The following is a 27,526-nucleotide window of genomic DNA, read 5'->3' as shown; positions in this document are numbered from 1 at the left end:
TAATTTGGCGATCCAACCCTTTAGAAAGAGACAACGAACCGCTGCACGATCGGCGGTGGGTTGTTCATTAATAAGTGGCTCTATCCTGGCTTACAATTCCACCTGCAAAGAGGGAACGGTTCAACATTAGAACGTAACCTTAAAGGGAATACATATACGATCTACTCTCTAACATACAAAAAATTATGAATTAGAAATAATTCTTCCTGGGTCAACCCAGAAACTTACCAGCCAACCATTTTTGTTAACATCCTCAAGAGTGCAGAAGATACGAAGGAAAATGTAAATAATAGAATGTAGAAGTTATATAAGAACGAAATAATAAAAACTTTGGGTTTGTGCGTGTTTTTCCTTTCCTTTCCTTTACTAAGATAAAAATCTGGTTCCTGAATTGGCAGATATTTCACCCCTAGTTTTCCTGTTGCCCAGCAAAATACAGAAGACTGATCATTCAGCTGAAGTGGAAAAACAAACGTGCTGTAAATGGAATTGTAATTTACTCCAGTCCAATTGGCAGATTCTATAATCATTTTGTGCTTGCTGGTGTTAGCACCTTAAACGTTAGTCAAGTTTGCGATTTTTCTTTATAATTGTTTATTGTATTGTTTTGTATTTTAGAGGAAATATTCCTGGTTCCGATGTGAAAAAAGGCGAGACGGTTTGGAGCTATTTGCAACCATTTCCAGCCAGAGGCACCGGTTACCATAGGTTTATATTTGTTCTCTATAAACAAGAGCAGAAGATAGACTTTAGTAAAATGAAGAAGATGCCTCCATGGTGAGTTGAAGAGAACTTTAAATTCAATTTATGTTCTATATTTTTTCATTTGATTTGTGTCATGTGTTCTATATTTGTGTTGCATAAAAAAGGTGGCTTTTCCCCCTCCCCCCACGTTTCATGATTAACAGAGCATGAGGGTACGCCAATAAAAATGTAAGTTTAGAAAGAATAATATAATATTCATGTAACTTAGAGAAGCAGCAGATTCAAACTGTGTAAATCTTTCTCTGTTAGTTTTCTAATACTACTACGGAAAAATTCAATTATCGATCAAACTCATTGTTTGTAGGCATATATTAAATGCAGATTAGAAATAGGGAGTGAAAACAGGTAAGAACAAACAAGGAAAGCAAAAACGGAACAGCTTACTTCCATGTGGAAAATTTATTCATAAGGAGGTGCGTAAGTAGGTGTTTTGTCAAAAAGTCTTTAAATACCTTTTATTCGACTTTGCGTGTCCACATTAAGATTCCTTTATTTCAATTCTACGTAGTTAGAAACAAAGGTATACCAGCATGTCCATACGAAATGAAAGTACTAAAAATGAAAATATTAAAAATGAGAAATTGATTTCTGGGCGAAATTACAGTATTTTTATATTTTTGGGCATTTTTCACAATTAAAGTCTTGAACATTATCAATCCTAGACAAAATCTCTGACAAAAGTAATACCAACATAATATGCTCTTTCCAGAAAATAAATAGAAGTTTCATATTTGTCGTTTCGCTTCCAGTAGGATGCCTTATCACGAATCTTTTTTGAATTTCCTGTAGATAAATCAGATGAACCTGTTTCCAGAATCGTTGTTTTACTCAGTGTCCGAAGTGGAAAAAAAGCAGAGGCGGTATGTTTTATTACGATTTTGACTCGCCATACAAGCTATCTAAATGTTGAAGTGCAGTGAGGGTATCTTGCCTAAAAGATTGTATTTCTATTTACATAACGACTGAAAACCATTGGAGAGCTTCTCTGTAATAACGTGGGGAGATATGGAGACACTTTGATCCTCCGCCAACAACTTTCTGGGAAAAAAATCACCTTATGTTGTATTATAGAGAATTATACACGAACATGCTTAAAAACCGAATGACGATATTAACAATTTCCTATGGGAAAACTCCCGGTCCTCCCTCTCGACTGTGGGGCATTCCAAACACCCGGAAGGTCCTCTCCCACAGCAGACAACCCCTAAATCCGCCCATGCTCAAAATATTTATATGCATTAAGGCAAGAAGACACACACATATACATAACAAAGAAACAATTCAATATGACACATGCTCCGGTGCTTGGGTCCCTGGTTCGATCCCAGCTCGCGCGGAGTGGACTTTGTAGTGGACAAACACCGTGCTCGTGGGTTTTCTCGAGATTCTCCCGTTTCCTCCCACTTTCTTCATTCCACCATTTCATTCATTTTTCATCATCACCGTCTCCTTTAGCCTAATCGGCATAAACGTGGGACGTAAAACTTCAAAAGATTTCAATACGACACATCAAAATATAAACTAGGTGAACTATTTAGAAACAAAAGGTAGGAAACGATAACAAAAATGTTGGTGTTGTCAACATTTTTATTACTTAGAAATTATTTCTACATAAGAAATAAAATCTTTTTACATGGAAAGCTGTTCGTCAATTACTGTGTATAAAAATACATTTATTAAAGGTATTTAGCCTCTATTTCCAGTGATGGTATGTTTTAATCATTGAAAAACCAGAGACGGTATGCCATACCACCGCATACTGTCTCACTTCGACTACTGGTTTTACTGATTCCAGATAGATGAATCGTAGTGTTCTTTCAAGAATCCCTTCTATACCGGAAATGAGGAGCATATTTTCAGAAATTCAGGTGAATCATGCGTATGTTTACAAAAATTGGTGTTGAACCTTCAGCAGATACATAAAAGACCAGTTCTTCAGGAACTTGCAACATATGAACCATAGTCGTCCTTATAAATTCATGTCTTTATATATAGCATGTGTCCGTGTTCAATTAAGCATTGCGACTGTCAGACTTTGTTTCCCGTTAGCAGTATTTCAGGATGGTTCATCTTTTCGGGGAACCAATTCGTGTGAACACTTCGTTTCGCAGTACGGCCTTTTCTTTTTATAACGCAGCGTACTAATTCTTAACTCAGTCACAGGTGCAACAAATAATTTACATCTTCTGAAAATCACAAAGCCACCAGTATATTTGCTCCAGTTTTCCCACTTTATAGAAATATTGTTAGTCGAAGATAGCCGAAGTTGGACTCAAAAACGTTTTACCTCAAACAGCCATAATCAATGTTGTCATCCTTTTTGGTATAGAATGTACATAAATCTTGTTAAACGGATTTAATCAAGAGAAATTTTCGGCAAATCATAGAGTGTATGGCGACTGTGATGTTTAATAATTTTCTTGTAGTTGCCTAGTTTATTGTGAATTGTATAATGCAGATGGTAAGATTCTTAAATGCATTCCTGCTATTCATACTCGTATATTATTAAATATTACTAGAAATTAGCTTGACAATAAAACGGTTTAAAATTAAGATAGTGAAATTAAAATAGCATCTGTAAAGTTTTTGATGGTCTGTATAACCTGTCTTGATTTCTTGTTAGTTCGTAATGTGAAATATTGATATAGTAAATATACTTAGAAACAATAAAACTTTAAATAAAATGTTTTTGAAAATTAAAATATATCAACAAAATATAGTAAAACAACTGGCATTGTTGTGCAATTTTCCTTGTTACATTATGTTACTATAGAACTGTGTTTAAATTGTGCGATATGTGATAAACAGTAATGTAAATGAAGTTTGTTGGGTAATTTTACTAGTAAGTAAGTATTAAGTGCGTAAATTTTTTCTTCTTTATTAGCATAGAACATTTTTCCGAAACAATATTTCAGGCTTTTACCTGATGTGCCAGAATTTAAATATTATCAGACTTGTAATTAATCCGTTAAAAATTAACGATTAAATTAATGAGTTAAAGATTCTGTTGATTTTAATTAGTAACCTGTCAAAAAATTCATAACGACTAAAAAGTTTTATCGTTATTTTTTCTCTAAAACAATGTGAAATGTATATTCTTCAAGACCTTTTTATGGCTTGTTTCAAAACCTTCACGGGCGATTCCATTACAGAAGGGCGTGTCCACGGAAACAGGGACAAAAATTCATGAAAGAAATATAGTTATAATTTTTAGTCAAGTTGTTCTTTTGATAAAAATATAGTTGTATGTAGCTGGCATCATTAATTGTTTTTCAGAGAATAACTCTTTTCTTATTTTTTCCGTAGGTTACCTTTAATCTACTAAGTTTTAATGTTGATTATGCTATACAAGCTTTATTTATTATTACATAGATCTTATTTTTTTCTGTCGGTATCCCAAGTAAAATTTCATATAACTGATGAAACCTTTTCTTAAAGTAAAGTTCAATGTTCAGCTTAATTAAACTGTGCTTATTTCAAGTTATTATAAATGTATGTTGGTTATACTTAATAATAAGACACCGTTGACAAATGTAACGTGAGTTACCCGACTCTGTGCATATTCCACTAAAATAAATAGTCATAAAATGTAAATAAAAATTTAATATTTTTGCCATAATTAAATTGTGTGTGTCCCTATCTTACATAGTAATTTCATGCACATAGCTATGACAGCACAAAAGAAAATGTACTGAAAAACCTCAGGTTCTGAATGTAGGGAAAAAAATTGTAACGTGAGTTACTATAATATTTTCTTTTCTCCTAGGTTTGCTATATCATATAAAATGACGATATTTGGTAATTATCTGTATAAATATGACAACTTTTCTTTTCTTTTCTTTTCTTTTCTTTTCTTTTCTTTTCTTTTTTTTTAAAAAAAAAGCGGAGCTTTTAAGTTTATTTGTGATTAGTATTCTTCAAAATATACGTCATTACGCAACGTGAGTTACCATGGACATACCCAGAAGTGGATTAATGCAAAATATATTGTAGTTCTGCTTATTCAGGTATAGGTAGAGCATAGATAGAGTAAATTATAGTCCGGAATCGTTTTACTCCCACCACCAATTTTTATTACACAATCCTCTTTACTATAAACAGTATGTTACAAAAGTCACTATAATGTAAAATCCTCTAATATTTGGGTAAAATATGGTATCCCAAGGCCCGAGCAGCCTAGGGAAGGATCTCCACAGAGCTCAGAGCAAGCTAGATGGAATGGATTTAGGAACCTCAATGCTCCACTCAAGCTGAGTGATTGAGGTTTATCAGTCCCACAGAATTCTGAGCAGACTAAAGGGTTAGATTCCTCTCAAAGCTAGGCAAGAAGAGAGAGTGAAGGTGACCAGCTGTAGATTGATAATTGTCAGTGAGATATTCCTGGTTATATAAGTGCTCCAGTGTGATGGCGGCACTAGTGGTCCGTTGTCATATGACTAGAAGTAGCGTTGGTGTTCCTGTTGTCTGCTACCGTAGTAATTCGTAGAGGATGCACATGGTTAATGTTTTAAACATAAGCAGTGTAGGTTGTTTGTCAACAAAGCCATGTGCAGGATACTACAATATATAATGTACAAATTTTGTTCCTTGTAGAACTAAGAGATAAAAAATGTATTAAAAAGTACATAATTTCATCGATTTTCCCCCTTAATTTTGTGATATTTTTTATTTTTGTCATCAGTGTTCTTTGAAAACAGTAACTTTTCATAATAATATATTAATTTTCCCGTTGCCCTTAATTTTACATTAACTTTCACAGCTCAAGACAGTTTTCATTGCATAGTAGTAATAAATTGCTATTTTTAATTTTAATTGATTAATTTTGAGGGTAATTTTAACTAATTAATTATGTTTTCATTACCTTAAATTCTTATCTCTTAAATTTTTCATTAATTTTTCCAACAACGGATATCATTCTCTAAACTATTAAGAATTGTTTTAGTGTAACATATGGATTCAAAAGAAGTAACGTAAACATTCTATATTATTATATATTCTACCTAATTTCCACGAAGATATTTATAATAAAATAAATGAAACTTTTGATGTTCATCACCATTTTATTTTATTTCATTTTATTATTTATTACATATACTAATGTATTATATTACTTTTTTCATTTCAACTGACATTTCAAAGGCAAAGTATTTCTTTCATTATCAGTTACAATTCTTTGAATACATTGTAACTCTGGTGATAAGGGAATAAGAGACAAGATGGCACCACGCTTCGACGAAGTGTTCCAAACTCCAATTTAGTGTAATCATCTTATTTAATACAAGATCTGTTTTAGATCCATTTTATTTTGTACTACTTTTTTATAATGTGTGGACATACTTGGCGTCAACATATCTATTATTTTTCATTAATTTACTTTGTAAAAATTTATCATTTTATGTAAATGGATTCGTACATTAGCTTATGACTAATGAATGTTATTTAGTACAGTATAATTTAATACTATTTTCAACTTAAAACCAAAACTAGTACAATAGTCCACTTGGCTTAAGTGGACTATAATAGTGCTGCGACTATAATATTACAAAACACTTTGTGAATAAAGAATAGAACTCTGATGATAAGGGCAGTAATTCATCTTTGAAACGTCAGTTGAAATAAAAAACATTCGGATCAAATGTTTAATTTATGTAATTTCAGTCCGTTGTTTCATTTTATTTATTTATTTTCCTGAAATTGTAGCTGAGCTATTAGCAGTATTGGTTATTTTTTAGATTTAATCGCAGATAAATGACAAACAATGAGATGTTGATATTAAGAAATACGAGGATTGAATTATACTTCATTCTCTCTATAGTATGGTCAGCTTAAATAGTACGTCTAGAACCATAAATAGTGCTTCTTTTCAGAGTATTCAAACATTTAAACTGATTTGTTTAGAAATAGAAGACGTGATGAAAATGTTCAAGTATCAGATATAATCGATATGGTTATATCTGGCACCCTCTGTATCTATGCACGGGGTCCCGAGTTCAATTCCAGGCGGAGAGCGAATCTGTTATCACTGTCGAAAAAATATTTCTCATCTGCTGCTTAGACAACTGATAATACACAGTACTCAAGTATAGAAGGTAGAATTCAATATCTAAACTGCTGATATTTAACCACTCTCCATGTCGTGATATATTAAACGAAATTAAAATTAGAGCGTAATTTTTCAACGAAAGTAAGCAGTGAATCTTAAAAGCATTTACAGATTTCTTTCCTATAGTATAAGGTATCATTTTAGTACTTATAACTTTTAACATTCGTTGTCTTGTTTGAGCAAGTAGTTTGTTGTTCATTCTGTATATACATGTCAAAAGGCCCGGTTTATAGATCTATTTGGAGCTTTCATAAAAATAAGGTTAATAAGGTCATCAGATCTTCAACACAAGTGTAATATTGAGTACACATTAGATATGTACTTTACTAGACGACATAAGAATCAAGTTTCTAATTATGTTTATGATATTTTGCAGTCTTAAACTAAGGGAAAGGACATTCAGAACATTGGACTTCTACCGCGAACACCAAGATGTCATAACACCTGCAGGTTTAGCATTCTTCCAGTCAGATTGGGATCCTACGCTTACTGATTTTTTTCACAACACGCTAGGTTGGTATAATTACTAGTAATTTACAGCTAAGGATACTGGTATATTTGAGCTTATAGCGACTATATTTGCATATAATGTTAATTGTGTTAGACTGTTTTTATTAGCTGAACTTTAAAATGTGATGAGATTTTTCATTAATTAATAAATTAGTATTATAGTTTTGTGTTTCATTGTTCTGCGCAGTAGCCTAATGAAGATAGTAATAAATATAAATACCGCATTGGCCCGAATATGGTATGACCTCGAATATAATGCAACCCTATCGTTTTTGAGATTATTTTAATGGAAAAATAAAAGGTACACACCATAAAATATTACACACAAATTGGAAAAACTATATAATAAAAAGCTGTTTTAAGACTTAAATCCCAGTCGTTATTTTGTTTATTTTTATTTTATTTTATTTGCATTTTTTAAAAATTTAACGTCCTACGATTATGCTCCGAGGATGAGAAAGACTGTGGTAATGAAATTGATGATAATGAAAGAATGAAAAAGCGGGAGGAAACGGGAGAACTAGATAAAATCCTTAGGATTGTTTGTCCACCATAAAGCCCTTTGGCGGAAGTTGGAATCGAACCAGAATCCCCACAGACTGAGCCACCACAGCCCTCCCAGTCCTTACTGTACTACCTTCTCGGTCCCAAGTCCGTGCCGAGAAAGGGGGAGGGACCCCCTCATTGCTTTACCGGACTCGCATCTGGTTCCGAAAGTTCTAAGGGAAAGGTAGTGTGACCTTGAGTCAAGCGCGCTGCCGATACCTTAACTATCATATGAAGCGGGTGGCAGAGGGGTCAACAACCTACCGGCGGAGGTGAGACTTCGGCTATCCTCCGAAATGGGCGACTAACTTGTGCCATTGGATCCGAGAGAATACGTGTGATTTCGTCACGTCCTCAGTGAGGTAAGTATAAATATACCACATTGACTTGACACCTAGTCTTCGGTTCCAAGCGCTGCTATTTGCTGAAGGAATTCCACTGCCTTTGGCGCAGACGGCTGCAAGGCTCTCTTGCTTAGCTGTAGCTGAACTCTTATTGGCTCAACGCGTGGGCGTGTTGAGGGTGTGAGCTTTAGTTCACATTTTTGCCACGGCTCAAGACTTGGCAGCACTATAGTCTTCGACTGCCGCTCCTACCGGTGGAGGTGAGGCTTCGGCTGTCCTCCGAAATGGGCAACTAGGCAGTGCCCTTGGATCCGGGAGATAAGGCTACGTAATACCTCAACACGTATGAAAGAGCAGATAGTTGGTGTGCCCAAAGTGTGGGTAGATCCAACGTCCTACCGGGAGGATCATGTAGGTACTGCCTCTCAAAGAGCGTGTAGTGCGTGCTCTTGGGTCCGGGATAGGATACCTAGTATCCTAACGCACAGTCGTACCTCAGGAGCGCTGAGGTAGTGTTTCCTTCTAGTGTGCCTCTGCCGCCCTACGCGACCCTACCAGGGGAGCCGCCGCTCCCAAATGGCCATTGTCTTTAAAGGTAGACAGTCTACATCAGCCATTGGGTCTGGTAATGTAAGGTTAACCTCTCCCGTAAAAAGAGTTAGTTCGTATTGTTCGAACTGCCCTACCGAGGAAGGGGTAGGTGTCCCTTCTAATGGTGGTTTACACATACCATTGTGTTTCGGACAAGTAGCATGGCTACGGCGTGTACGTGGTACCTAAACACGGAAAAGATAGGTAGCCCCGTATTGTTTGGGTGGACCTACCAGGGGAGACACGGCTCCCAAATGACAATGCCTGCCTTGAGCAGACGGTCTACATCAGTCATTGGCTCTGGTAATGTAGGGTGTACCTCTACCGTAATTAGAGGAAGTCCCGTATTGCTTGGATGATCATACCGGGAGGAGAGTGTCGAATTCCTGCCTACGGGGGGACTGAATGGAAGTGGGGGAGGGGATAGTAGGATATGGGCCGGCATCAAACTCAAATGGTGACTTAACACATACTATTGGATCGGATTGAGATACGGGAGCATCTCGACTGTGTGGTACCTCTAGACACGAAGGCGGTGGCCAGTTGAACGATAGAGGCAGGCAGGGCCGGGATTGAACAAACCCCCTCGGACATTGCCTGAGGCCCCGGATTTGTGTTGGACTCTGCCGGGGTGTGGGATTCGGTAGCTCATGGGAGCCAATCCCAGGAATCTGGGTAACGGTGAGATTGCCTTGAAACGCTTGGGCGCTATGCCTGCAGAGCATGGTAGGACTGGCTCGTTAGCAGTTTGCCTCCACCAGTAGGTTAACTGATAGGCACTCAGGACTTCGGTCTGGCCGCGCAGTGGGCGTATCCCACTCCCTCAGAGAGTGGGGATCACATCGCTTAGGCGAGTCAGGATTAGGGGACAAATCCTGGCAGTGCACCTCGTGCACGAGGACTAAGGTCCAATCAGAAACAACTACGGGCGGGGTGCATTGTAGGCGGTACCCGTCTATTAAAGAGACTGAACGGTCTCGAGCATGCTCTCCATGCATGCAATTAAACCTGACAAATAGTAGACCATTAGCATCAGAATGTACTACCTTCTAACCCCGCCATGGCCAGTCCCAAGCCCGTGCTGAGAAATGAGGGACTCCCTGTGATCCCCTTCTGAACTGCATGCATTGTGGCAGTTCATCACCAGACAGAGTAATCGGGACATCTCAGGGGGTGGCGGTGCGGCATCCCTACTGGGTCTACAACCTACCGGCAGAGGTGAGGCTTCCCTATCCTCTGAAATAGGCGACTAACGCATGTCATTGATCTGGGAAAGTACGTGTTACCTCATGACGTTCTCAGTGAGATAGAAAGTCTTTGACTGCCGTTCCCGACGGCTGGGGTGAAACTTCCGCTATCCCCCAAAATGGGAAACTAGGCCGTGTCCTTGGGTCCAGCAGATAAGGCTACGTGGTGCCCAACACGGATGAAAGAGTGGGTAATTTGTGTGCCCAAAGGGTGGGCGAATCCAACGCCCTACCGGGAGGATGATGTAGGTACTGCCCTCAAAGAGCGTGTAGTGCGTGCCCTTGGGTTCGGGATGGGATACATAGTTAACTCCTGGGTTTGCACCCCATTCATTCCTGGGAGGGTCCACGCCCCTGCCACGAGAGCCGCCGTTCCCAAATGGCCATTGTCCTTAAAGGTAGACAGTCTACATCAGCCATTGGGTCTGGTAATGTACGGTTAACCTCTCCCGTAAGAAGAGGTAGTTCCGTATTGCTTGAACGACCCTACCGAGGAAGGGTGTGGGTGTCCCTTCCAATGGTGGTTTACACGTACCATTGCGTTCGGACAAGCTTGACTGCAACGTGTATGTGGTACCTAAACACGGAAAAGATAGATAGCCCCGTATTGTTTGGACGAGCCTACCAGAGGAGACACCATTGGGCACGGCTCCTAAATGACAATGTCTGCCTTGAGCAGACGGTCTGCATCAGTCATTGGCTCTGGTAATGTATGGTGTACCTCTGCCGTAATTAGAGTAAGTCCTGTATTGCATGGACGATCCTACCGGGAAGGAGGTGCCGGATTCCTGCCTTCTTGGGAACTGAGCGGATGTGGGGGAGGTGCCTATCCCAGAAATCTGGGCAACGGATCTGATCCCACTGAAGGGAGAATAAACTCGGCAGGACATGAACCGGCTCCAAACTCAGATGGTGACTTAACACGTACGGACCCGGGATGAGATAGGAGTATCTCGGCACGCGAAGGCGGTAGCCAATTAACGTTAGAGGTAGGCAGGGCCAAGATTGAACAAATCCCCTCGGGCATGCCTGGGGCTCCCGGATTGGGTTGGAATCTGCCGGGCTTGGTCATGCCGTGGGATTCGGTACGACATGGGAGCCAATCCCAGGAATCTGTGTAACGGTGAGCATGTGGAGATTAGCTCACCTTAAAACGCTTGGACACCATACTTGCAGAGTATGGGAGGACTGGCTCGCTAGCAGTTCGCCTTCACCTGTAGGCAACTGGTAGGGGTTTTGACTCTGCCGCGCAGTGGGCGTATCCCACTCCCTCAGGGAATGGGGGTTACACGCCAAGGCGTTAAGGTGAGGGGACAAACCTTGACGGTACACCTCGTGCACGAGGACCAGTGGTCAGATTGAGGTATTACGGGCAGGATGCCTTGTTTGGCGGAGCTTATCCAACAAATAGGCCGGACGGCCGTGGGCGCGCTCTCCATGCGTGTACGTAGTCTGGATATAGTAGACCTCCCGAACCTAGTGCACTACCTTCTTTCTGATTTAAACTAACATGGAAACGGATCGCATTGAACTCGGAGAGTATACTCAGATCGATTTAAATCCCCCGTTGGGAGCAGTGTGGAAGCGTTGTGAAAATACATTAATAGTAAATTTTGTTTGTCAGTCAAATCAAACCATAACATAACTTATAGTTTGACGAGTCACACCACGGCACGACACAGTAGCGGGAGAGTGATACAGATGGTACAGTCCCGCATGGTATGAAATACACTTTTTTTGTTTAGCTGTAAGGGTATAGGTTGAATTATAATATGTGCATGATTTTTATGAAACTTTTTATACTAAAAATATGTTACTATATTAGAGCCAATACGGTAAATGATGAATTTTTGTTTTGACAATGCTGACAGCTGTTAACGAAAATTTGACAGTATACTTGTTTTCTCTTACCTACAGAATACAGAAGAAAATGGTGGGAACTTTTTGAATTTATTACCATGTAGATACTTGTTATTTTAATCTTGATCTTCCTGTACTCATGCTGGGTTCCTTTGTAAACTATATGTATCAAATATACAATTTATGTGAAAACTACTAATGTCGTTGGTAATTCTAAATTTACAGAAATGAAAGAGCCAGTATTCGAATATGATTTTCCACCAGAGTATCATCCGCCTCAGAAATGGTTTCCAAAGCGACAGCCATTTAACTTGTAAGTATAAATTCCAACAACGTAATTTTACTTGATACAATAAACTTCGCGTGGAAATGAACTATTATAACATATTTATGTACAGTGAAAATACGTAGTAAAAAATTGTCCTCTGTTCCGTATATGTGTACAAAATTGTTCCTTATATTTCAGGTTCTTACGCTACCATTTCTCAAGGGACAGTAGATACTATAAAAAGATGCATTTATTGTTATATTGGTAATAGTATTTGATCTGTGTTACGTGATAGACTTCAGCGTTTATCAAAATTTGAGAGTGCATCTATTACAGTACATTTATCTGGTTTTGCTACAGTCGATAGTTACTGTTTATATAGCGCTTATTATTCTATTGCTGTAGTATTTAATCAGTGCTCAGGGGGACGTTTATGATTGTTGTGTTACATTGCTCTATTGTCGCAGCAAATATATGTACTGTATCTGAGTTACGGCAAAGTAAAAGGAAAGTGTGTTGTGAAAAAGATTTTTAAAAAATTAAAAAAAAAAAAAAAAAAAAAAGAAGGAAGAATAGTCACTGATCATCAGATCCCTTTCTTTGACAATTTGCAAAAACATAAAGCAACGTCAAACAAGCATTGACGGGTGGGTTTTGCCAGAGAGAGGGTTGTCCGTTGGTGTTATTTGAATGCCGTTTTGTGGTTTTTGGGGGGAAAGGGACTGAGCCTTTCAGTTCCTGACATTATATGAGGATAGCGAACGAAGTTGTAGCGAAGTGGAGGAATTGTGGTCACCTGACATTCAAAAGAGGATTTGAACATGCAATGGTGACAACTGTCTTAACTAATTTCCCATATGACGCTTTAAATGGAATCAAAGGATAGTTTCTTTTGTAACGAAAAATGGAACATCTATGATAATATTCGCTTTCTAATCAATTGTCTGCATTTCTTATTGCCCCAACTTCTTATAATAATCTAATGGAGCAAAAATTACAGCTTTTCAAGGTCGCACAAAGGGGGATGTAGAATTTTTTTTCTTTCGGATACGACTTTGCTGCGTAAAGGAACAGAATATTTGTAATAACAGTGAATAGTTTATTAATGTAATACTATTCTTTGTAATATTGCTACAAAGATAAAAACCTGTATTGTGAGAACCTGAAGGAAATTTCGGAACTAGTTTTCATGTTTCAACATTCTGCTTTAACACATGTGACATGGGTAAAGACGCGTAATGTTATTTGCAGTAGCATAAGTTCAGCTGTAACACTTGTGAAAAACTACATTAATGTTTTTTGGCGTGTCTTCAGCTCGGAAATTGAGAGAGATGAGTTTCTCAATGCATTTCTGAATGACATAAGTGAAAGCATGCTATGTGGTGTTATATTGGTTCATTTACAAATATGTATTTGCTAGCATTATCATATCTTTGACGTAACTTCGTAGTGTTAAAATACTCTCTTAATACTACTGAGTATTAGAGAAGCTGTAATCATGAATTCTGTTGAGCAGTTGCAGACTACTGTATTAACATTTAGTGCATTCATGGAATGTGGAAGATTAGAAAGAAGTCAGGACTTCGTGAGCCAAAGTTAGTTATTATCAAGAAATGAAAACTAAAACACGTACATATAATCGAAGTTTTAAAGCTGATTTTAAATGAAAATATGATTCCATTGCTTTTATTCGCCTGTGAGTTGGAGGAAATTCGCAGTGGACCTGAACATGTGTAATACTTAGTGCATTTAAATAAAAAATTAAACAGCATGAAAACTGTAAGAAACACATTAATACTATACTGAATTTAATCACTATGAGCGCGTCAAATATACTATCACAAACCTATCGTAGTTATTACATTTGTATTAAGGCTCATAATAAGCATGTAGGGGAGTAGTCTCATTCGCTCACTTTCAGTTGGTTGCATCAAATTTTGGATGTGTTTTAACTTCCTGTCTGTCATAAGAGAGATTCAGATAACCCTGGTGTTTTCCTTGTTTTTATAGACTTCATGAAATTTCTTGCCTCCTTGCCGGTTTAATGGCCAGTGCGCATGTCTTTGGTGCACGAGGTTCCAACTTCGATTCCCAATCGAATATACTATAGTAATTCAGATTCCACTTTTTAAACTGTAACTCTCGTTCTATACACACTAACTGCTGACAATGGACGTAAATACATAGGTTAGGTAAAAGGTAGTGGCAGCAATGATCTCATGTGAGAGGGCTATGTCTCAGCATTACAAGATTTTCGTAGCTGATAACGGAATGTGAGATGATAAAAGTGGCGAATAGTAATGACTGCGTATTATTTAGTCAAAGTCAGCAGTGCTGTAAAGTAAAGGATTAAATTGGAAGCGCCATAACAATGTGTCTCAAAAAGACGAACAACATGCGTGGGTCAAGATTAAAGTAGCACGTGGACGCTGCGCACAACAATATTTTCAGAGTCTTCATGATTACCTTTTCGTCAAAATGAAGGAACAACTTCGCGCGAAAGCATTGCGATACAAGAGAAACCATCATCCATGTCATATGGCGGTCCCCGCAGGACATCGATAAACATCGGAGGTAATTACATTGAAGAGGAGATGGAATTAACAGTAATAGGAGATAATTACATTGAAGGGGTGTAACAGGTGTTCATCTGTGCATAAAACGAATTATAAAAATGTTGCCACTGCCTCCAGCCCTTATACAGAGCAAACAATCATGGTGTCTTGACACTGCAATGCATGAACACACGGACAAAGTGTCCACAATTAAAGGTAACTCTTGAACTCTCATAAAATTTGCTGCATTGCATATATTACTTGTATAAATTTCAGTGCCCAACAATTATGGCATTCACTGTATATCCAAATTTCTGGTCTATAAAAAAATATTTGGGAAAGGGTATAGTTTATTTAATACCATTTTATACATGCCACCTTACTTACTTTCTACATATTTGATATTCTTCGTTGTCTTGCAGTTATTCACCAAAATTCAGAAAGCAAGTTTAGAAAAGGGCCGTTAATATATCGCGGGGAAAATTTTAAAAAGCAGCATATCTAAACTCAAATGTATGAAAGAACAGAGGTTTTGGCATGCGAGTCTAATTAGTGTACCGTCGTGAAATTGATGATAAATTCATAGAAAGATATTGGGGCTTGATAAATCTATCGATGCACAACAAAGTTCTTGAAAAATTATAGTAACTGTTTCGATGCTTACTTTAGAAATGAAAGATATTTTATCATATTAAATATTATAAAACAAAATAAAGAAATTTCATAATTGAGAGTCGTCTCACTGCCTTGGCTATAATGCCAACAGAGAAAAAATGGTAAACAATATACTAGATTAAAAAAAAAAAAAAAAAAATTCAGCCCAGAAGGACAGGTACACTGATGTCATACACCAATAAACTGGAGCATACAAATGGCCATTTTAGTAAATTTATAAGATTCGAAAAATGTTTATCTCTGATTCTAATTTACGCAGTCAGACGAAACAAAAACTATTGTACTCTATGTTGTTGGTTTATGCATCATCCATGTAATCCCTGGACAGTTTAGATAATTTTCCGTCATGAATTATACGGGTAATCCATGGACAGTTAAAAGATTAATCGTCTTTCTGTTATTAACTAAAATTCTCTTAGATGTAGAATTTTGTGGTGAAAATTCTTTAAGATGCTTGATTTATTATCTTCACCATTTCCTTAATGACAACGTCTCGCATTGGTAATTTAATTTTACTAATCTTTCTTTTTAATTATTATATTATAGATACATGGACAGATACAGAGATCAAAAGCAGATTGCAAAGGAGATGTTATTAAGGAAGCTAAAAACTGTTCACCCATTCAGAAAACCAGATCCTCCATTGAAATATCCCAATACTCAATATTTGGATGTAAAATTGCCAACATGGTTAAGGACGGAAATGATGAAGGAACGGTTGAGAATTGGAAGATACAAGGATCTATGAAATCTTTTTTTTCCATTTACTACGGAAACAGTCTTTGATGTGCTACATATCCAGAAATGAGAGCAACACGAATGAAATAAGCATGGTTAGGTAAATGTCTCAGGATAAACTTTAACAGTTACATATAGTTTAGTATGGTGGTGAAGTGTACTTCGTTCATTTGTACGTGCAATGAAGTAATAGAAATTGTTTCCTAGGATCAACACGTACGGTAAAAAAAGAACATATTTTACTACGACATGTTTCTTTAGTAAAAGAATGTAACAGTGTTCTCCATAAATCGACAAGCTTTAAAACGCGAATTGAAAACAAATAAATAATTAAAAGAAAAAGCAGCGGTAGGCGAATGTTACATCCCTGACCAGCGAGGGGCCTGTTTTCTAAAAGATACAAGTATTATAATGCTACTGTAAAACTGTTTTTTTAACGAGTCATGAAATTGACAGATTATTAGAGGAGCACATAATAGTTAGCAACAACTTACCATTAAATAAGTATACCTGGCCAGGTAAGGTTGTAGTGCACAACATCGTGTCAGTGGGTTTTTCTCGGGGTACTTCCGTTTCCTTCCACTTTCTCATTCCATCATTCTTTCATAATCGTTCATTTGCCTTAATCATCGTCTCCCTTAGCCTAAAGGGCATCCTCGTGAGACGTTAAACTGAAATATTTCATTTTTACCGTTAAATAGGTTTCAATTTGACAATACGTCACTTCGTCTGGGGGCGCAGTGGCTCAGTGGTAGAGCGTTCACCTCCGGTGCTTGGGGTCCCTGGTTGCGCCGTGTGGGCTTTGTGGTGGACAAACACCGTGATCGTGGGTTTTCTCGGAGTGTTCCCGTTTCCTCCCACTTTCTTCATTCCACCATTTCATTCATTTCTCATCATCACCGTCTCCTTTAGCCTAACCGGCATAACCGTGGGACGTAAAACTCAGATTTCATTTCATTTTTCACCTCACTTCATCTGTGCAGGATTGATGATCGTGCAAAATGATACTATGCTTTCAGGAATAAATGTAAAGTGTTACAGAAGGAATTTCAAAATCACTGAGGAAGACAACAAACAGGCCTTGTCGACGACATTGTTTGGCATTTTCAAATTGAAATGTATTTAATTGTAAGTTATTGTTAAATACTAAATGTATTAATATGTCTCAATTTATTTCATTCAGTAGCTGCCCTTATTTCAAATGACGTATTGTCATTCCTCTGCCTCACTTGATTAAATCCTGTGAAATATTGTCATTACCTAAGTGATGTGTCTTAAGTTAAATTTTGTTTTACAGTTTGTGCTGATTCATGAAGAACGTGACGAGAAATGATTTTGCAAAGATGTAAATAAATAAAATAGTTATGAAAATAGATTTGTTTTTAAAAAATGCTTATTAATGCTTTTACCTTCTCATTTAATTTCCAGATTTACACAAATGTACACTCATGTCCAAAAATATTGTCGCATGTCTATAAATATGTTGTTGTAGGAATATAATTTGATAACGAATTCGCCCGATATTTCTTACAATGTTAGTATGTGTATAATCGGCAAAGATATGTATGTAGCAAATTTCATGTCAAAAGAGCAGTAAATAAGAACAATAAAACGAAAATAAAACTTTCTTGTCCATTTAGCAACATTTTGTTTCACTCATTCTAATTTTCGTATTTATAATTCTTTTCCTGTGAAATTTACCACAAATATACATTTCCCGATTATACACACAGTATCAATATTAAAAGTACCCTGCAAAATCATTATCAAATTATATTATTACAAGAAGAGAGTTATAGATATGCGACAATCATTTTGGATATGAGTGTACTTTTCATTTTTTTCCTTACATAGTTGTATGTCTAAGTAAAATCTATGAACACATCGACATCTTTCCCGCATATACAAAATTTTAGTGATACCTTCTGAACTAGAATATTGATAAAGATACAGTGTTATCTAATGCGTAATATTATTCTCCAGATTTTGTACACATCATGGAAAATCTGAAATTTATTATTTTCTCCCGATACAGCGAAGTCAGGATTATTTGTTTTAATCACTGGAGGACATGAACCCGTCATGTCACCAAACAATGTCTAACGTGTTTTAGTGACCACGAGAACCAGTTGTGAAGAAAATAACACATGGTGCAGAACTGTCGGCCTTTGATAAGGGTGTAATTTAAAGTCGTAAGCCCCTATGAAACATTGAGACATTGTGTATCTTATCTGATTTACAAAATAATTCTAATAAGAAACAATCTAGTTTTTATGATGAATTGAAAGAAACTGAAAATCAAAATATTTACTTAGTAGTAAAAATATAAAGTCAAAGTTATGTGTAATTTAAATTTGAAAATAGGAAAGAAAAATATCTCCGTCATCTAAACAACATGAAGGAGGCGCGTCTAGACACGGCTGAAGGAATTCAGATCCGCTTAGAAGCGCGCGTGTTTGTATTATTATTATTATTATTATTATAGTATTATTTAAGCCTGCAAGTATACTGTTTAAGTCCGGTATGCATTTCACATTTTCCTCTAGATATCCTTGCATATTTCAAAGAATTACTTTAAAGGAATATAAAGGAAATAAAATAAAACCTCAATCATTTATTACCATACAAGTCTCGGAAAGCTTTATATACGAGTAAGTGCCTAAGATGAAGTGCATCTTCTTCTAATCGTAAAAGCGAAGTACAACACTGGTTTTAGATTGTACGAGAAGTTAAAGCAGGTTTTACTGTCACTTTTCGTTGTCATATTTTTTAATGGATTGTTAGTTGAATTTGTGTGTGTATTGAAATATATGGTCACACTAGGATTTGTCAGAAAAGTTTATGCTTATCAATCTTCGGTTGAAAAAAGAATTCATTCATTCATTATGCTCTTTGCTGATCAGAGTTGAGTCTTCGCATGATATACACAGTAGTAAATTCATGAAATTAGTTTCTGAGGAAATGTTAGGGTTTTAACGTCCTCTGTTAGCACCAAGGAGACGAGATACAGACGTACAGTGTAATGTGAGGTGCAAAGCACAAGTACTTCCACCGGGGATCCGAGCCGGGTATCTTGCACCAAATGTAAGAACTTTAACCAGATCTATTGACTACATACCACAAAGGTGACCGTTTTTATGAAATCATTGCTTTCAATTTTAGGCTTGCTATTGTCTGCACCACGGCACCAAGTGGAAGGAGCTTATGCATTCTCAAATGTGTGATATTCTGGAATATTAGCATTTAACGGGAAAAGAAATTGTTCAAAGATCAGATATATATTAATCGATAAGGCTCACTGAGTAGAACAAAATGTTAAAAAAATGTAAACCTAATAATTGATGCTGAACGAAAACCGCGCAACATATTAAGGCGAGATTTGATACAAGCATGTACCTTTATTGGGCTCTTCGTTATGACGATGACAGTAGACACTATGATTAATGAAATGTAGCCCGAAATTATAATTAACTCCTTTAATTTTTTTTTTATTTCGCTAAAATATTGTCCAGCGATAAGACATATGTTAGTTGATCAACATCAATCATAACAAAATAATATGCTTATAGTTAAATTCTGGTGCGTTTTCCGAGAAAATCGACAAAAACGAACTTTTATGATGCTAAAAAGTATATCGTTTATTGCCAAGAATACAAAGGGTATCGCAAAGGTGTTCAGGCAGATTTTGTACTGGCTTGGAACACTGCCTATGGTCTCGGCATTAGTCGTCGTATATATATACTTCTATATTCATAGCAAGTTGTCACATGTTTCTAAACGTGACAGCTCTGTTGAATTACGTGGAACGTGATTCGTTTACCTATCTAGATTTTTGTGTTGAGCAAGCAGCGACATGTCATAAAATTTTGTTGGCGTTTAGGGAAAAGTGCTGCGGAAATATGTAAATTTTCAATAGGCGTATGTGGCGCAAGTTGTTCGAAGATGGGCGCGAATCAGGCGCTTTGCTTCCGCATCCTGAACATAGACCGTCCGTGATTAACGAGACGCTAGTGAATACTGTTGCAGCAATTATCCGTGATGATAGGCGTATGTCTAAGAGAGCGCTAAGTGCGATTTGGGTAGGGTGGTCCTTACTTCTCGAGTTATATATTTCTGAGACCGCACCCCATGGCAATGTATTCACGTGCTTAAATTCTTCTACTTAATTCCATTTTATGTGTAATTAAGAGCAATTTATAAATAAAATTAAATTTCAAATAATAAATAAATGTAAAACATTTACTTTTTACAACCATTTGCAACTAAATCGTTCTCTTCTTTATTTTTAATTACAACTGTTGTTGTCACTAGTATAACTTTACACTACTTATAATATGTATTCGAATTCCCGTAGGGGGCCGCGGTGGCTCAGTGGTAGAGCATTCACCTATGGTGCTTGGGGTCCTGGGTTCAAACCCTGCTCCCGCCAATTTTATCTTGTGGTGGACAAACCGTGTGCGTGGGTTTTCTCGAGGTTGTCCCGTTTCCTCCCACTTTCTTCATTCCACCATTTCATTCATCTCTCATCATCACGGTCTCCTTTAGCCTAACCGGCATAACCGTGGAACGTAAAACTAAAAAAATTTCATTTCATTTTTCGAATTTCCGTATGTTGTATTTCAAAAATATTAAATAATACTTTTGATAAAGTGGATATTTCAAGTATTTAGGATCGATATTAACAGACGAAAATCATATTCACGAAGAAATTAAATATCGACTAAAAGCAGGGAATTCGTGTTACTATTCAGTTCAAAATCTCTTGTCGTCGCGAATTCTGTCGAAGAATTTGAAGCTTAAATATATCAAACGATAATCATGCCTGTTGTTCTGTATGGTTTAGAAACATGGTCGTTTACTCTGAGGGAAGAACATAGACGAAAAGTATTTGAGAACAAGATCCTGAGACGAATATTCGGACCCAAGAGGAACGGGAATGGGGAATGGCGGAAACTTCATAACGAGGAACTACATAATTTATACAGTTTACCGAACATTGTTAGGGTCGTAAAGTCTAGGAGGCGTAGGTGGGCAGGTCATGTAGCTAGAATGGAAGAAAGTAGAAACGCTTTCAAAGTCTTGACTGGAAGACCAATCGAAAAATGACCATTAGGAAGACCTAGGCGCAGATGCAAGGACAACATTAAGATGGATCTCACAGGAGATAGGAATACAAAGTAGAAATTGAGTTGATTTTGAGTTTAACGTTCCGTTCAGCAGCGTGGCTATATGAGACGTGGACCTACTGATTAACGTGGAATCCGAACCACATGAGCTCCCGCCGGGAATCAAACCCGGGTTTCCCACACCAAAGGCGCGTACGCTAACCGCTTAGCCACGGTACAAAGTAGAAACTGGATCCAACTGGCTAAGGATAGAAGTCAGTGGAGACCTTTTGTGAACGCGGCATTGAACCTCCGGGTTCCGTAGACTTAGTTATCCTTTGTTACTACCAGGTTCTGGACGCTAAACTAAAAATCAAATCAAATTGACACATTGGGCCAGGTTCCGTAACGGTTTGCGTCAACATAAAGTAAAATTGTGTTTTGGTTTGCGATAATAGGCACTGTATTTATGTACTGTGCCTATTATAACTGATGTAATGTTGTGTATTGCATTTCTCTCCGCATTTCTATGTGAAGACTAGAACGAAATAAGGACCTCCAGTCTGATCCGTTCTGCAACTTCACTCTGTCAAACTCATTGTAAATTTGAGATATCAAAGTTAACAAAACGTTTCCAGGAGGTAAGTTCTGATATTAGTTTAAAGTGTCTTCCAATGATACACTTGATAATAGTCTAAGGAGTCTCCAAACACGATATTGTAGTAATTGTGCTAAGAACATTTGCAGTCATGGACGCCCCATCAGGGGGCAAATGTCCCCCCCCCCCTCCTGTTAAAAAAAAGATCAACATTTTATAGGCTCTTCTGGTGACAAAAGTTTGCTTTTAAAATCAACATTCAAATAAATGATTAGAAATAATAAAGTTTAGTCGAGCTTATCCCCAAGATTTTAACCTACTCCCTCCCGCGTGAGATGTTTTATATTTTTTTTCAGTAGTTATTATATTCAACGTGATGAATGCAATGGCAAAGTATTTTGAATGATAGTATCCGTCAGTTTTTTTGTTGTTACTTTTACAGAAGCAGTGCTGATTACAATGAAGGATTACAAGATGATCTGTTGTGTTTCATTCTAGCAATTCTAAATTTCGAAAACTGACATCTAAGCTAGCCTTTCAATAATACTATTTTTAAATAAAGGAAGACTTCGTTCTTCAAAACCAGACGAAATGACAAAATTTGAATGATTTTTACCTTTTACAAATAAATAGAAAAAGGCATATTGGGATACTGCTGTATACAGTAGTTGGTATTTTGTACTGAGTTACCAAAACTGAACTTTTTAGCGAAGTACTAATGGTTGGTGATAAAGTTGGCTAATTTGAGCATTCGTTCCAAGCGCTGCTATCGGCTGAAAGAATTCCACACCCTTTCGTTATTCTCTCGCTTAGCAACAGCCGAACCCTTATTCGCTCAACGCGTGGGTGCGTGAAGGGCAAGGGGGGTTGCTCGCCCCCTCCCTTTAGAGGAAATTGTGATTCGGAAGATCGAAAACCCAATAAATATTTTATAATAGTTACCGCAAAATTTGAGACTGCATTTGAAACGTCGCTTATACTTGCCACCTCCTTGGAAACCACAACATGGGCGCCCTTGCACTAGTATGCTTTTCTCAAGGTCTTCTTTGCCGACACCAATTAAAAATCCAAACAACGTGTTGAGGTCATCGTATACAGTTTTTCTTCTTCCCATTTCATTACTGTGTCCATTATTACATTCAAAGTATTGATTCGGAAGTTTCCTCTGCCAATAAACTCTAATTCTCCATCTCGAGTTTCATCTACTTGAACTTTTCGTCTCTTCTTCCTCTTTACTTCATCCTCATAGTGAGTCACTTTCGACTTTGTCAACGTTCCAGTCTCTTCTTATACTTTGTATATACTCTGATGATCCGTATAAGACTGATACAGTTGATAGGTCGATTTCAGGTGACTGTAGCTTTTTACTTGATGCGTTAAATCTGGATAAGAAATCTCCCCACAGAATTGATAGAAAAGCCATTTCTAATCTTTGAAACTGGCGGAGGTAGCTAGATGCTTCACTTCGTGTAGTTGCCTTTTCCCTTCCGTCATTCGAAATAATTGTAAGTGCTTTTATTACTTCATCCCAATCTTCATTTAACGTCTTACAAGCATCATTCTTTCCAGACCAATGAGTATTTAACAAGGATTTTAGACTTAAGTTGTTTTTCTTGCCAAGACATGTCGTGAGTACTTCCCACCTTCTGGTAGAGCATAATATATATATATATATATATATATATATATATATATATATATATATATATATATATATATATATATATATATATATATATATATACAGGTTATTAAGAAGCATGAAAAAATCTCGACTTTCTTTACAACTACTGGTTGAATGCTCACAGACTAAATTCAGCGAATGAGCACTGCAAAGAACATACATTGCTGTCGACGTTGTCTCATGTATTCTGGCTTGCAGTCCAGTGTACTCTCCAGACATGATGGAGGCATTGTCATACGACTGTTCCCTGCAGTTTTTCATGTCAATACCATATTTATCGAGAACATCTGTAACATCACTGAAAAGCTCATCTGCTTTATGGCCTACATTAGGTAAATAGCAGAGGAATTTTTCTACAGGAATTCCATTCCCGGGAACGCATCTAATTATTACGGCCAGTTGATCAATATGGGAAATATCTGGTGTAGAATCAATTACTAAAGAAAAATATTTTGCTTCTTTTTATTTCAGTTATTATTTCTTCCGTGACTTTTCGGCCCATCAGTGTAAGAAACTCCTCGTATGTGGTGGAGGACAAGTACGAGATGTGACCTTGACCTGGATTACCATACTTAGAAACATGGATCGATAAGATGGGGTTGGCTATTAACTCTATACACATTATAAAATTTCTGCAGTTGTGTGTTTACCCAAATTTCTCATAATGAGTCTCTTAAAGGTGGACCAGCAGCAGCTAGGGATCTCACAACAGCAACTCTCGTTTCAAAACATTTCTCCAGTAAATGGTTTCATTCTCAATTTGAGTTTAGCAGCTTAGAATCAATTATTCCTGCAGTGTTCATTCTTCTTTTCATTACTAAGATGCATGATTTATGGTCTGCCGAATTCTCATGGCTTTTAATGCCGAATTTAACAACTATCATTTCCGTGTTTCCAGTCATCGAAGCCCTCTTTAGCTAATTTTAAAATCCCACCGAAAAGTTGGCATGGTATACAAGAAAGTTTTCCGGAACTTTCCGAGTACATAAGGTAAAATCGTTTAACTTCCTGTTCGTTGATCAAAGTGGTATTAAAAAGAGTCTGGGTTAAGTAGCGATGTTGCCCCCGAATTACTCTTTTAGAACGGCTAAAATCTAACTTTTGAAATGTCTTGATTTATTCCCCTTTTTTTATGACTTGCTCTCGGGTGTTTTCATTGATAGGCCACAAAGCAGGATCAAACACAAAATCTTTCTCATACTTTTCTGAGTGTTCTATAGCATATGAGCTCCCTTGAGGAATGAAATTAGAAAAATCTTTGTTATCTTCCAGTTAACCATGTTTAGCTTTACACTCAATTTTGGAGTCCTGGAAATCCTCGTCTTTTATTTCTGTTGGCTCATCTCTAGTCTCACCGCTAGCTGCAAATTCTACTGCACTTGGAGATTCTGTAATTGGGTGTAATTTGTTTCGGACAATTCTAATTTTTGTCCAGATTTGTGCGTGTCCACGTGGCTTTTGCTATCAGGTGACCCTGAACCATGCACAGTTTCAGGTTTTCGAAAGAAATATTTTTGCAGTCTTTTTTAACACTTCCTGTTCTTTTTCTAATTTTTCTAATGCTGCTTTTCTATAAGCAGCACCACTTAAACGCTTCCCACCATCACTCATGATTTATTGCTAGTATCACACACACACACGTAATTATTTACTTTACTCAATTCTTACACTAAACTTATTCATTCAAAACTTTCTTTATCTTAAAATAATAATAATAATAATAATAATAATAATAATAATAATAATAATAATAATAATAATAATAATAATAATAATAATAATAATAATAATAACTACGTGCGAGAAACAGTTCATTACCATAAAACAGCTACATTATCCGCGTTAATTAGTTAAGTTCTATAAAGTTTTATTCCTTTCGTCTCCAGCAAAACACTGAACAAACAATGACTCTGATGTAATTATACTATTGTTATAAATATTAATTTTCTTCACCTCATAGTTTATTAAAATAGCACACTTATTCAGCACAAGAATGCACCTATTACGTGTTACAAATCTAAACCGACACTTTACACTTCATAACAAAACAAGGCCAGCTCCAGAAATCAGTGTTGTAACTTCGAGTGCTGCCAACATGTCTTGATCCATGCAAAAATGCAAAAGCTCACATCCTTGACCAAGGGCGCCCATGTTGTGGTTTCCAAGGGGGGAAAGTATAAGCAACATTTCAAATATAGTTTCAAATTTTGCTGTAACTATTCTAAAAATTCAATTGAGTTTTCGATATTCCGAAGTACAATTTCTTTTAGGGGGACGAGCGCCCCACCTTGCCCCCCTAATGGGCACCCTTGCAACGCAATATTCTTGAAAATGGAGATATTCTTATAAATGGAAATACCCATACCAGCTAAGCCTAATACACTAGTCAAAAAAAAAAACTTTTTCTCTGACAAACGACAAAAAAATGTCTGATCCTAATAGAACTTTTGACGTAGAATTCAAATATATACTTTTTTCTCCATCACCCATCATTTTCCCGTTACCTTGAAAAAGGTGTTATTTTCAGAAATTTATTATTTACGTGTAGATAATCATATGACTTCCACGGTAATTACAATATAAGCATGGTTTATATCATTGGATTCATAATGAAACACACTTTACAATTATGTATACATAGTATGGCCATTTTTATGAGGGAAATTCCCTCCAAAAAGTAGTTCATAAGAGTTTTTTGTTTCATGTTACTATTCATATAGTGATACAAAAACGGGAATCGCACTAAAACAGATTTATGTCTACTCAATAAATCATGTTAATTTCATGTGAATCGCGTTATTATATCTATAGATATAAATAGTTGTTTCTATTGCTAAACTAACCTAAATTCAACTTGATACATAGTATTTTACCAAAGTGTGAAGTGTTAACAAATGAACACTTACCTTAACTAAAATGTTTTTCTTGTCGACTTGATTCTGTGTTTGGCTTCTGGAACAACTCTCTTGAGCGCCCAACAGTAATCTGGAAGCACTTATGAATTCCACTGTCCCTGGTACCTCTTCTCATGGTGGAAATGTCTCACTTTCATCACTAACGGCACCGAGATTTTTAGGAAAGAAATCCAGATGGGAGTCTAGGAAATGTACATTAAGGGACATTTTGCAACCCATTTCTTTGGATGATTGCAGGAAATCACTCATAATTTCACGGTAGTTTGGCGCTTTATGGTTTCCTAAAAATAATCTCTGTTAAACTTTTAAATGAACACCAAGCTGCTTTTTCAACCGGAGCGGATTTTCAAATTTTTTGTCATAAATCAAATATCTTATTTGGGGGCCTACAAAAATCCCTTCCTTGATTTTAGCGTCACTAACCCGAGGAAATTTTTCCTTCAGATAACAAAATCCTGCATTATTTTTGTCCATTGCCTTAACAAAGTTTTTCAAAAGGCCCAACTTTATATGAAGAGGAGGTAGAATTATCTTATCAGGCTCACCAGTGAGGGATAAACAACATTCTTCTGTCCTGGAGTTAATACATACTTTGGCCATTCCTTCTTGATGTAATGTTCTGCTTTGTTCCTGCTATTCCATTCGCACAAGAAACAATATTTCGTATAACCAAGCTGCAAACACATTACAAAGAAATGACTTTTAAGTCACGGCGAACGGCCCACTTGTATTTCTCATACTGAATTCTTTCTAATAATATTTTGATATTTTCATACGTTTCCTTCACGTCACTTGCATAAGCCAAAGGCACTAAAGAGAATTCGTTGCAATTGTGCAAAAGGACTGCCTTCAGACTAGCTTTTGAAGAATCAATAAACAATGTCCACTCTGTGCTACATGTTCATATTCGAGTGTATTCATGACAGCACAAACAATGTTACAGTAAACTAAATCATTTTCTTTAGGATAGTAGTTCTGGAACTCTGCATGACGGTTTCGAAAATATCACACTTTAGTGTCAC

At 36.8% G+C, this 27,526-nt stretch overlaps 1 protein-coding gene across 1 annotated transcript in view; it reads left to right on the top strand.

Annotated features, from left to right (window-relative positions):
* mRpL38 (mitochondrial ribosomal protein L38) overlaps positions 1–17,575 on the top strand; it is a 47,808-nt gene extending 30,233 nt beyond the window's left edge. Inside the window, exons 5-8 of the mRNA XM_081765453.1 lie at positions 619–777; positions 7,245–7,381; positions 12,192–12,279; positions 16,011–17,575. Coding sequence (XP_081621579.1) covers positions 619–777; positions 7,245–7,381; positions 12,192–12,279; positions 16,011–16,212 — 586 coding nt within the window. The 3' untranslated portion in view covers positions 16,213–17,575. The remainder of the gene's footprint in view (positions 1–618; positions 778–7,244; positions 7,382–12,191; positions 12,280–16,010) is intronic.
* The last annotated feature ends 9,951 nt before the right edge of the window (positions 17,576–27,526 follow it).

This window comes from Thermobia domestica, chromosome 7, assembly GCF_964235325.1.
Source record: "Thermobia domestica chromosome 7, izTheDome1.hap1.1, whole genome shotgun sequence".
In the NCBI taxonomy this organism is placed as follows: Eukaryota; Metazoa; Arthropoda; class Insecta; order Zygentoma; family Lepismatidae; genus Thermobia; species Thermobia domestica.
This window is presented reverse-complemented; position numbering and strand designations above follow the sequence as displayed.